General features: G+C 42.4%; 1 protein-coding gene across 3 annotated transcripts in view; it reads left to right on the top strand.

Moving 5' to 3' along the window:
* The window catches only part of LOC135110357 (nucleoporin NUP188-like), a 20,717-nt gene continuing 8,001 nt past the window's right edge, over positions 1-12,716 (top strand). Inside the window, exons 1-16 of one of the 3 annotated variants that reach the window (XM_064022613.1) lie at positions 1-416; positions 3,701-4,628; positions 5,049-5,267; positions 5,594-5,875; positions 6,292-6,422; positions 6,684-6,942; positions 7,501-7,666; positions 7,997-8,112; positions 8,477-8,722; positions 9,047-9,195; positions 9,540-9,688; positions 9,979-10,124; positions 10,406-10,568; positions 10,797-10,986; positions 11,286-11,502; positions 12,194-12,415. In XM_064022613.1, coding sequence (XP_063878683.1) covers positions 3,852-4,628; positions 5,049-5,267; positions 5,594-5,875; positions 6,292-6,422; positions 6,684-6,942; positions 7,501-7,666; positions 7,997-8,112; positions 8,477-8,722; positions 9,047-9,195; positions 9,540-9,688; positions 9,979-10,124; positions 10,406-10,568; positions 10,797-10,986; positions 11,286-11,502; positions 12,194-12,415 — 3,432 coding nt within the window. In that variant the 5' untranslated portion in view covers positions 1-416; positions 3,701-3,851. Of the gene's footprint in view, positions 417-2,561; positions 2,763-3,700; positions 4,629-5,048; positions 5,268-5,593; positions 5,876-6,291; positions 6,423-6,683; positions 6,943-7,500; positions 7,667-7,996; positions 8,113-8,476; positions 8,723-9,046; positions 9,196-9,539; positions 9,689-9,978; positions 10,125-10,405; positions 10,569-10,796; positions 10,987-11,285; positions 11,503-12,193; positions 12,416-12,716 lie in introns of those variants that run through there. The other 2 variants (XM_064022612.1, XM_064022611.1) reach the window with 2 other exon arrangements.

A 12,716-nucleotide genomic window follows, 5' to 3' on the forward strand; every position in this document is an offset into this window, starting at 1 on the left:
ATTAAACAACAAAGTAAATACACACACTCACACACACACACACACCAAGTGCCAGTTTAAGAGTTAAACACCAATTATACAGCTTTGTGACTCGTCTCTGATCGGCGCCACACACACACACACACACACACACAGGGCAGTTAAGATTGTAGGAGTGTAGTGTCAATACCACACCATACTATACCACACCACACAACACTACCACACAATACCAAACCACACCACACCACCATCAGGCACCACCACACACCACGACACCACACCACACCACACCACCATAACATACCACACAACACTAAACTACACCACACCACCACACCACGGTATCCTTGGTGTCCCGACCTGCCCAGACCCTCCGAACCCCGCCGAGCCCCGCCAAGCCCTTCCGATCCCCGCCCCGTCCTGCTGTGGGTAAGGTAACAATTTTCCGTCACATATTTTGCGTAATTTCGAGGGTTTTGCAAGTGTTTCCAGGTTATTTAAATGCTCGCTGTGTAGGAGTAGGTAGAAGAGGTGAAGTTGGAGGGGAGAGAAGGAGTGTTAGGGGGAGGGGAGAGGAGGAGGAGGTGTGGAGGAGAGGTGCAAAAAAACTACTTCGGCTCTATATCATCATTTTTATTTTTTTGTTAGTGGAGTTTGCATTGTTTTGATATTTAATTTATTAATAGAAAGGTATAACAAGTTTAAATATATAATAAAACCTTGTCTAGCTGGAGGCTTTGTTCTGGTTAAAATAACACTTTAATTGTTTTATAAATTTTCCTTTTTTTTTATTAGCACGCTTAGGGTTGGTTTTGTATTTGATTTAAGACTTAAAAAATATAAGAAATATATCACAAGTAATGATATCCAATAAAGTCTAGTGTAACAATTCGTATTTTCGAATTTAAAGAAGTCCGTTACTAAATTTGAACAAAATATTTTCTTTATACGACGAGAAATTTGTGTTTTCTTTATTTATCTGGAAAGTAAAGATTTTTTGTATTCAGATTATGTAACATAATCTAGTCTGGCTGTGTTTTCCTTCTCGATATTTTAAGTTTTTAGTGGCCCTGTAAGTAAAAATTACAGTTTCCGTTTTGGATTTTTCTTTAATATTAGTCAGGTTGGAAATGTATTTATATTCCAAGTATTTATTAAATTATATGGCAAATCAGAATATGTAAAGCATTCCAGTCTAGTCCTGCTTTTTCGAGTGGTCAATTTCAAAATGGATTTACGTACGTATCCTCAGTGACGTCATCAGTGACGTCATCAGCCTACCGATACCCGGAACATCCCTCCATTCCAGTCATGTCTCCGTCAATGTTTAGTGTGTTAGTTGAAGTATATGGCAGGTCAGAATATATAGAGCATTTCAGTCTGGGCGTCTTCTCGCGAATTTGAAAATGAATTGCCATAAGTAAATATAAAGGCCGAAATGAACATTTTTTCCTGCCTCCCTCCCTGCTTGCATTTCTATATTTAATTAAACCTCTGCATGTTTCCAAAGTCAGACTTGAAGGAAAACCGAAAACAACCACGAAAATAGACAAGTATCCCATAAAGTGCATGTGCAGCCATTCAGAGCGCCCACCATGAAAATATCAGAACCCAGACTGAGACCTTACCTCCCTGTCCGCGTCTGTTTGTCAATATTTCCTTCAATTTCCAGTGTTTTCCAGGTATTTCTAGATGTTTTCCTGAATAAGATGTGTAGACTTGTAGTATCAGTAGGAGGAGGAGGAAGAAATGAAGCTTGGAGGGAGAGAAGGAATGGAGGTGGATGATGGGTGGAGTGGTGGCAATAGTAGTAGGAAGAGAAGGAAATGAAGAATGGAGGGGGAGGAGGAGAAGAAGGAGAACATGAGGAATGGAGGAGGAGGAAATGAGGAATGGAGGGGGAGGAGGGGAAGAATAAAATGAAGAATGAAGGAGGAGGACGAAGGAAGGAGGAATGGATGAGCAGCTCTCTCTCTCTCTCTCTCTCTCTCTCTCTCTGGATAATTTAAGTGTGGACATGCGTACATTACGTACATGCATATGTAGCCTATATGTGGACATGATCTCTACCATTATGTCAGCCCCAAAGACAGATTCACACCTCTCACCCAAGTCCACCTAAGATGAAAAACAGTATGATCTGATTTGTATGTATGATTTGACGTCTAAATCCTGGTGGCACGGCGCAACACCATTATTGCAGTCTTTTGTGGTCACAGATATGCTGGGCGGCCTGGAAACAACAAAAAACAAATTAGGAGCTGTATACCGATGTTTCCTTATACTTTCAACGCTCATCTGGTAATGTTTTGAATCTAAGGGGGATAGGGGCGATAGCGAACCAAAAGCACGTTGGCTTCACATTCGTGACGTCATGCCGTCTCCTCCCATTATACCTCCATAGTTAAGCAGGAGCCAGCAGGAGGGCAGGTGTGGCGTCCAGGTAGAAGTCCGAGGAAGAGGTTAGAGATATAAAAAAAAAAAAAATGAATAAAATAAAAATACAAAAATAAGAAAAAAAGAGGAAGAAAACGTAACAAAAAAAAAATAAATGAATAAAAAAGAGAGGAAGAGGAGTAGGAAAAAGAAGAGGAGAGGTGAGAAGAAAGCCGAGGCCGAAGTGGCTATCACTCGTCAACAAACCCGCACCGCCCCGCCAAGCCGATACATGAGGGACTCAATTTTGAAACATTATCGCCAATATTTTCGCAAATAAGAGGACGAGCACTAAGTCTGCGTGTTCCTCCCCTCGCCGGGATGAAGGACGTGTGCCTCGTCAGGTAAGAAAGCATGAGAGTTATGGCACAAGAAAAATGTGGTGAAATATATATGCAGGAACGGGTGACAGGGTGACTTCTCAGACCAACCACCCCGTGTTGTTTTGGTGAATGTGAAATGCATGTCTTTCTGCCGATATCTGTCTGTTTATTTCATCTATAAGAGGAAGTGAATTAAGGGGTGTATGGTAATAACCATTTCCTGCTGATTTCGTTACATTGTTTATTTCTCTCTCTCTCTCTCTCTCTCTCTCTCTCTCTCTCTCTCTCTCTCTCTCTCTCTCTCTCTCTCTCTCTCTCTCTCTCTCTCTCTCTCTCTCCCCCCTTTTTCATTCAAGTCATTACCTACTCAATGAAATGATCAGCTGTGAAACTAATTAACAATGAATCTTACTAAACCTTACCTAACCTAGTCCTCAGATGAAAATGCTAATATTATTTGAATATCCATTTTTGTTTCTGTGTATGCTGTAGACTTCCCTTGTTGTGGGTGGGGAAGTAAGTTTTAGAGGTGAGCCAAAGAACATAAAGAAAGCTGCAGGAAGCTGGTAGGACTACTTGTGACATTTCCTGTTTAAAATATGCCTATCTACCTATGTCCCCTACCATCCCTCTCAGTGAAATTATCTTGTTCTAAAGCTGCTAACCTGGCACTAACAAGCAATTTTCTCATTTTTAAATATAGGTTTATTAAACTTGAACCCATTACTTGTCTTATAACTAACCCTAAGAAATTTCTCCACCTCATTCTTGTTATTTCCCTCATGTCGCTTGAGCACCTTATCATCATTTAAATTAATATTCTTACAGATTGGATAGCTTGTGTGTTTCTCCCATTTCTTGCAATCATAGACAGTCCTTAGTATCTTTATCAGATCTCATCATTATCCATGTCTTCTTAAAGTAATGTTAATGAAAGACTCACTCCAACAAATTTTCAGCGGCAAGGCACTATGGGGCGTGATCTGTGGGACGTATGTGTTGCCATCAGACGAGGTGGTGGGGAACGAACTGCAGAAGGCCGCCCCACATCTGCGTGCCGGCCTGAGGGCGTATGCCAAGCCCACGGGAGACCACTTAGACCGCTGGATCATGGAGGAGAAGAAGGTGATTCTCAAGAAGTTGTTTGACCTCATGGTGAGTGAAAGTGATGACCACTGGGCCAAGACTGCCAGCATCACGGAGAAGAAGAAGAATTTTGTCAAGGAGTTGTCTGAGCTCCTGGTGATTGAAAGTGAATGTAAAGGTGATGACCACTGGGGCAAGACTGCCAACATCACGGAGGAGAAGAAGGATCTTGTCAAGAAGTTGTCCTACCTCTTGGTGAGTGAAAGTGGATGGGAAGGTTGCAAACACTCTGCCAAGACTGCCAACATCATGGAGAAGAATTTTTCCAAGAAGTTCGAGCTGCTGGGGAGTAAAAGTAAATGTGAAGGTGACGAGAAGGTCGTGGAGAAGAAGAAGAAATTTGTCAAAAAGTTGTTTGACCTGGTGAGTGAAAGTGAATGGAAAGGAGATGACCACTGGGGCAAGACAGCCAACGTCACAGAAAAGAAGAATAATTTTGTCAAGAAGTTGTCAGACCTGGTGAGTGAAAGTGAGTGGAAAGGCGACAGCCACTTGTCCAAGACAGGCAATGTCACGGAGATGAAGAATCTTTTCATGAAGTTGGCCGACCTCGTGGTGAATGAAAGTAAATGTGAAGGTGACGACCGCTGGGCCAAGACTGCCAGCGTCATTGGTCTTGCCATGAAGTTGTCCAACCTCCTGGTGAAGGAAAGTGAATGGAAAGGTGATGACCACTGGGGCAAGACTGCCATCGTCATGGAGGAGAAGAAGAATTTTGTCAAGAAGTTGTCCAACCTCCTGGTGAGTGAAAGTGGGTGGGAGGGTGACAGGCATGAAGGCAGATGAGAAATAGTTTTAGTTAACTGATACTGGTGGAGCTGTTTTCTCATAGGTTGTGTATCTTTTATTTATATTTGTTATGTTTTATTTGTTTCTGTTTGTATTTCTTTTTCTGTTATTTATATTTAATCTGTATTATTTCTGCATTTGCTTGTATGTATATATATATATATATATATATATATATATATATATATATATATATATATATATATATATATATATATATATATATATATATATATATATATATATATATTTATTTATTTATTTATTTATTTATTTTTTTTTTTTGTGCATCCTGCTTTTTTTTTTTTTTTTTTGGAAGACCAGATGTATGAAAGTGAATTTTAAAAAATGGATATATTTCCTTCTTCACAGGACTTGGCAGCAGTTCAAAGCTGGGAGGTGTTTCAGTTCTTCCTGGTGAATGAGTACACCAAGGCAGACTCCTCCCTGCCTGACCTCTTCACTAGCCAGCGTGACGAGGAGTCCTTCAGGGCACACCTCCTCCGCTTCTACCTTGGGGACCGCCTCCATCTCCTCCGCTGTCTGAGGCACATTGTAGCCAACACTGCCAATCCACAACACCCATACCAGGTTGTCATATGGTCTTTTGTTGTCTCCATTTTTTTCTTTCATTCTTATCTTCTAATTTTAATGTTAGTAGAGATATATTTGTCACAGTTTATGGAGTCAGGAGTGTTGTGAGTATTTTTTTTCTCATTATTTTGGTATTTTTTTATCAGTTTTGTCATTTGGTTATATTCTTGGCCCTCCTAGTTGATTGTTAGGTATTATATATATTAATTTTCTCACTTGCATCAATCTCTCCTCCTCCTCCTCCTCCTCCTCCTCCTCCTCCTCCTCCTCCTCCTCCTCCTCCTCAAAGCAGCAATCACTCATTCACAAACTTGTCCCTCCAGAGTCTGTTCAGTGACTTTATGCGTGATGTGCTTGACAAGGACGGCATGCTGGAGGGCTGCCTCTTGCAGCAGGTGATCAATAACAACAATGGCAGCAATGGCAGCACCAGTGTGGCAGCCTCCAGCATGCCCCCAGATGGCCCAATCCCTGGCCCATCCACCCACCTGGCCCACCACCTGGCTGAGCTGCAGGAGATTCTGGCCACCTTGCTTGTCTACTACAGCAGCACTGGCAGATCTCCATTACCGGCCACCTTCAAGAGTTTGGTGCAGTTAGCCCAGGTTGGTGAGGGTGGCAAGTTCACTACTAATTTGTGTGTTGTGATTGTTGGATGAGTTACAGGTGAAGTGAAGGCTGTAATTTATCTTATTCTGTACATAAAGGCTACAGACAGAGGTTAAGGAAATAATGTCTATTGCATTGTTATCCTCTGAAAGTTACTAAAAAAAAATTCTGCTTTGATATTAATGAGAAATAATGTAGTTACAGCATATGATTAAATGTATTTCAGTAAGATCAATCCCTATTTCTTGCACACACATATTCCAGCTAGCAGATATGGTTATTTCATATTCACATAGGTATGTATTCAGCTATGCTTGGTCTTATTTATTGTTCAGCTCTTCCACATTGTGCAACAACATAGTGTTATACAGAAGAGGAAGTTAGCACAGTTGTAATCTCATTCTTCTGTCAGGGTGGTGGTCTGGGTGGACAGCCTGATCTGCAGGAGGGGCTGAGGGAAATCCACATGCCCCTGGTGGAGGCCCTGGATGCCACACATGCCCTCCTGCTTGTCCTCACCATCAATGTTGACATGCCCACCAGGTCTGTTGTGTAGTTCAGCTTCCTGATTTGCAGTTAAGCAGAAGTGAAAAGTATAAGTACTTCAGAAGAGTCTGTCTTGCTTTCTCCTTCCCTTATGTCATTCATTGATTAGGTGCTTGTTTTCCATGTTTTTTCATTGTTAATATTCATGATGTTTTAAATCTAGTCTAATCATATTGTAATTTTAAAGTATTTTTTGTTGAGATAATATCTGCCATGGCTTAATGAGTTAATGGTAACGATCATATGAATATCTTACAGTGGCCACAGTTTGTGTGAGAGTGAGTGGGTGAATAAGCTGGACCCCATCATGGCTGGCTTGGGGGCACGCAAACCCCACCTGGCTCCCCTCCTAGCCTGGGCAGTACTCCACTTACGTGCTGCAGCTGACCGGGCTTCCACTTCCACCTCCTCTGCCTATGCTGCTTCCACTAGGACCTACCATAGGCTGGCTGAGAGGGCCCTGAGTAGCAACGTGTTTAGCTACCTGCAGACTGCCCTCAGCTGTGCTCCCATACAGGTGAGACCTCAGCTTGACTGCCTCACTCCCTTCCTCATCAAGACACTGTTGAGGGGGATGGTTTGTTCCAGTGCATGGCTAGAGACAAGGAGGCTTTTGTTTTGAAATTTTTTGGACAACATTCTCCTCTTTTTTATGCCTCCCTCATTAGGACAATGCTGAGAGGGATCATTTGTTTTGAGTGCATGGCTTGAAACACAGCTTTTATTTCACATTTTCAGGCAATCTTATCTTACCCTTTTTATCTGGAGCATTAAAATCCTCGGATCATTATCATTGTTATTGTCATCTATAAATGACTTTGTTTTCCCTTATGGGTTTGGATAGCTAAGAATTTCCCTCACTTTTTATGGTCATTTATAATCTCCCTGATGTTCATCCTGGAAAATTAAGAATCAGTAGTGCATTTATCTCATTCATTTAATGGTGTTACATGGGGAAATTAAGGATATACTGTGCATTTATCTCATTTATTTACTCAGTGGTGTTACATAGAAAAATTAAGGATCAATTGTACATTAATCTCATTTATTTATTCAATGGTGCTACAATGTGCAGGGTGACAAGCTGCTACTGCGCCTGGCCTCCTCAGTGGTGTACTCCCTAGTGTGTGCCACGGCCACTTGCCTCCCCCTGGCCCCAGCACACCAACCTGTCCTGAGCTCACTGGCCAAGACTCTCCTTGCCCAGGACCCACCAGCTGACCTCTTCTGGGCTGAGGAAGGTGAGCAGCCTGGTCCTTATGACCGTTATTGTTGTGGTGGTTGTGATTGTTACAGTGTTCATTAGGAGTGGAAATGCTGTTGTTTTTTCCTTAATTTCCTTCTTCCTGCAAGTTACTGGTCTGTTTATTAATAGTATTTATTTTTTAAATGATGCTATTTACTTTATTAGTAATACATGTATATTTTGAATGCTGTTTCTCTCTTCCCCTTGATTTACTGTTTTACTTTATAGATTGCTGTCTGTGTTTCTATAGGTTATGTTTATTTGGTAGTTACAAGTATGGTTTTTGAAGTTAGTAATGGATTCTCCATCTTCACCACCATCACAGATGGAGGTGCCGGCCTGCTGTTGCCACACGCCCTGGAGGTGTTTCCATATGAGGTGGAGCCTCTGCTGTCCCTCGCTACTGCTCTTGCTGGTGCCAACCCAGACAGCTGCCTCAAGGTGTGGCCTGTCTGCCTTACCTGTTTTACCTAATCAATGTTTAACTTATTCACAAACTGATATTCCAATGAGATGATTTAATCTTTTCATTGTTATATGCAGCAGTTCACAGCACTATGAGCAATGTATGAAGTCTTTATAAGGTATAACTATCTACAAGAAAGGGATAAAAAGAAATAGATTTTACAGTTTCTAGCCAGGATAATGTTTAGGTGGCTGTAGAATTAGAAATGATTCAGAGTTGTTAAGTACTGAGGAAAAATGTGCCAAGCAGCATTGAAAGTGTTAATTCTAAATACTTCTTTCAAAAAAAATTTGAGTCTGGTTTGAATGTCATAACAGAAACTAATTACCTGCCATTCAGGTGATAGAGCTGCTGAGTGAAGTGCCATACCTCACCTGGCCCCTGGAGCTTGGGGAGTGCCCAGTGCAACAGGTGAGGGAAGGAGGCTACTGCACCATGGCACCCCTCCAGCTGCTGCCATCCATCACAGTGCCAGCACGCACCTGTGGCTCTCTGGTGCCGGCCAGCCTGCGGCTGGTGGCCTGGAACACTCCCACCAATGCCTGGCAGGTGCTGCTGTCCATCATGAACATGCTGGGGCTGGAGGTGAGCGTGGGGACATACTCGTGGTTGTGGCATGTTATCTTAAGTCATTGCACATATTTGTTGTTGACAGACAAGGCCTGGGAAATTATTTTGTAGTTTTATATCACCATCTTGAATCATACTGTTTATTATTTGTGTTTAGTTTTCTTCATTAGTTATGTAAATAATTTTCTTGAGTTATCTAGTTTCTTAACACTTGCACATTTTTCTCTCAATGGTTTTCCTTCCATTCCAGTCATAATGTCTCTCTCCCTTGGTTATCACATTCATCTCTTTTTTGTTAAGTTCCAGTATATCCTCATTCATCACACCTTGATCCGCCAGGTGAGCAGCGGAGCAACAGTGGCCGACCCTCAGGTGATGAAGGCCGTGTGCTCCACCCTTCAGCTGGTGACAGCTGTGCTGGCCACCCTGCCCTCCCAGCTGCCAGCACTGGTCCATGTGGTGCATGAGGCACTGGTCTTACTGCGCAGGTACTTGAGCTGTGACAGAGATAGCAGCAGGGACTCAAATGTTTTGGCACTTTATCTTGGCTATCATTAATGGGCTGTAGTGGATGTTCAGGTTTTCAAGGGTGGTTTACAGAGCTTATATGTGAATTGTTGTCCTGCATTTTTTTTAACAGAAACCTCAGTGGTACCCTTAATTTACTATGAGTTTCTTAGACAAAAAATTTAAGTTCATTTAGTTTCTGTTCAGACTTGCAAATATTTTGTATAGCTGCTGTCAAAACAGATTCTATCCTTTTGTTTGTAAGAGCTCCATGCTTTGTTATGTCAGTAACACTCCCCACTCCAAACCCAAACACATCTCACAGGATGTCCCATGTGTCCCGCCCTCCTGGAGTACTCGTGGCAGCTCTTCTGGCCATGCTGGCAGAGGTGTCCACTCAGGAGGCCAAGAATGTGTGGACTGAGCTGGAGGGGAGTCCTCTGTTGCCATACCTGGCCCTCCCAGAGAGTTCAGGTAAGCAGCTTATCCATTTGCACTCTGCAATCTCTGATCATCTTATTAATTTCACACCTCAGTTAATTTTAGTTCTATGTATGAGTCATAAGTTTGTTTAGTATTTATTATCTTATAGTCTAAAATCATGTGAACTCCAGTGAAATAAGTCTCAGGATAACTCCAGAAACTATTGCAGAACCCAACTTGCTCTCTCTCCTTCCCCACGAGAGTAAATAATTACTTATTGTTAATCGTACAGAGTATAAAACTGAAGAAAAACCACTGTTAAGTTCCAATCTTTCTTGCAGCATCGGAGGCCAAGAGGGGGAAGGCTGACCCCTTTGTTGAGTACCGTGCTGGGGGACTGCGGGCATTGGTGTGTGGGGAGGAGGCAGCAATGGGCACCTACCCCATTTTGCGCTCCTATACTAGCTTGCTTGCTGCTGCTATCAAGGTCAGTAGCTGTAGAAATAGTAAGAGTTGTAGCAAATTGTGAAATATTTTGCTGATGATCCTCTTAGCAAATTTTTAAAATTAGACTAATCCCCATAAAGTGAGGGCAGGAGTACTTTCTCTTCTCTGTCAGGGTCCAAGGAGCTAAAAGAGTAGTGTGAATGAGTGTGAATGTGAAAGTTGTGTGCCTTGTCTTGGCTACCCTCATTTTGGGAGAAACCACTTCGGTATATTTATGTATGTAAAGTAGACAATGACTATGTACATGCATGTGTTCTGCAGGGTGGAGTGCGCACAGGCAGCGTGCAGGGCGGTGTGGTGTTCATGGCAAGGGAGGTGACGGGAGCAATGATGCGCTGGTGGTACAGGACACAGGAGGAGAGGGACAAGCTGTTTGAGTGTTGCCTCACCCTGCTGCATCACACTCTGGAGGACCCTGGGCTAGGTGAGTTAGGAATTTGTTTATTACACCTTAAACATTTTCAGGTAAACCTTCTTCAGTTGTAAAATCCATGTTCTTATAGTCTGTTCTTCATCACCTTTCTTCTCTCTGATACCTGCTTCTTCAACTTTGAGAAAACAAGAAAAATATTCCTTCACCTTCCCTTCCATTGATTGTAAAAGAAAAAATCCCTTATTCCTCTCCTCATCAACCTTTTATTCTTCCTCTTAGACCCAAGTGTCCACACCTTAGTGGTTCATCAGCTGGTGGACAGGAGCAGTGCCGGCCGCACCCTGCTGTCGGTGGTGGAGAGTGGTGCTAGCCTGGAAGGGATGCTCAGCCTGCCCTCCCACTCCCCAGCCTCCACCCAGGCCCTCCGCCTCACACGCACCGCCCAGATGGCTCTCTCCATTCTCCATCGGTCAGTTGTGTGTCTGTGTTGATATTCTTTTGTAAGTGCATTTGTGTGTGTAATTTTATTTTATTATAGTTCCTCTTTTCTTCCTGTGCACAACTAAAAGGTTAACTGTTCTTTATGCTAATTCTTTCCAGTGGATTTTGACTTCAAAACTTGTGCATTATTTTGAAAAGTTCAAGAAAGTTTGTCACATCTTCCAAATGGATTTATATATATTTATATCCTTTTTTGCTTTACATTTCCAGTGGAATTTCATTCTTAAACTTATACATAAACCCAAAAGTTCCATTTATTGACCTCAGGTTGGTTGGAGAGGAGAGCAGCACAGAGGGACTGAGCCAGCTGCTGCGAGCCACTCCCCTTCCCGGTGTGCCCCTCGGCAGCTCCCCAGGAGTGGGGCGGGGCCAGGGCAGCAGTGCTGTGCCTCACCTGGCCCTCACTGTGGCTCTGTATGCACACCAGCGCCTCAACCCTCGCCTCCTGTACCTGGCCCTGCGCACCCTCACACGCTTTGCTCAGGTTAGGGACACACTGGTCAAGGAATTTTCCTACCTGTTTTTTTTTATTAGTTTCAGCTTCCTTTATTTAACTTCATGTTGCTGCTTTTCTGATGTTTTAACAAGAAAGTTGTAGTATTTTGACCTACAGGCTCATATTCACAAATGCTTTTGCTCTCTTCATGACAGTTTTCAAAGGCCATAGAAATTATTAATCAGGTTCTTGAATTATTATTATTATTATTATTATTATTATTATTATTATTATTTTATTATTATTATTATTATTTTATTATTATTATTATTTTATTTTTATTTCTCTCTCTCTCTCTCTCTCTCTCTCTCTCTCTCTCTCTCTCTCTCTCTCTCTCTCTCTCTCTCTCTCTCTCTCTCTCTCTCTCTCTCTCTCTCTCTCTCTCTCTCTCTCTCTCTCTCTCTCTCTCACTGTTATCAGTGGTTTGAAATCCTTAACAAATTACCTTAAGGATTATGAAAATCCCAGTATCTTCCACCTACAGCTCATTGAAAGTTGTCAAAACATGGGAGAATACAGTCTGCAGTGCCATAGCCTTGCTTAATAAGTGCATCTGCATCTTGGTAGTCATATTTAGTGTCTGCATTCCACCTTGTTTAAATCACTAATTCAGTCCTCTCTACTCACCTAACAAACTACATCCCCACACCTTCAACTCACATCAGTCATCCTCCCTTAGAAACTAGATGTGCCCCTGGTGGCATGCTTTGGTGCTGAGGCTGATGGAATCCGAGACGCTCTGCTGCGGCGCCTGGAGTCCCCAACAGAGGATGTCAGGGTGAAGGTGGCACTGCTGCGTCTGCTAACAGCCTCCACCACTCGGCAGCAGGGCCTTACCAATGCCTTCCTCACACCGCCAGAGAAGCTGCTTGATCCTCTCGTCTCCCTCGCTAGTCTCACTGTGAGTTCAAGAGACTGAGAGAGGGACAGACAGGCAGAGGCAGAGAAAGACAGACAAAGACAGAGGCAGACATACAGACAGACAAACAGAGATTGACTTATATTGGTAGCTGCTTTGTAGATGGATTTCAGTTTACAAACATTGCATTTAAAATTTTTGTGGTTATGAATGTAGTAGTTTTATCCTTTAATCCAGTTTATGTAAGAAATATCTTAAAAAATGTGTTAAATGTATTGTTTCAGGAAAATGCTTGATAATCTACAGCTTTTCCTGGTTTATAAATTATTTATACAGAACATTA

The sequence above is a fragment of the Scylla paramamosain genome, chromosome 20 (genome assembly GCF_035594125.1).
Source record: "Scylla paramamosain isolate STU-SP2022 chromosome 20, ASM3559412v1, whole genome shotgun sequence".
NCBI classification, from domain to species: domain Eukaryota; kingdom Metazoa; phylum Arthropoda; class Malacostraca; order Decapoda; family Portunidae; genus Scylla; species Scylla paramamosain.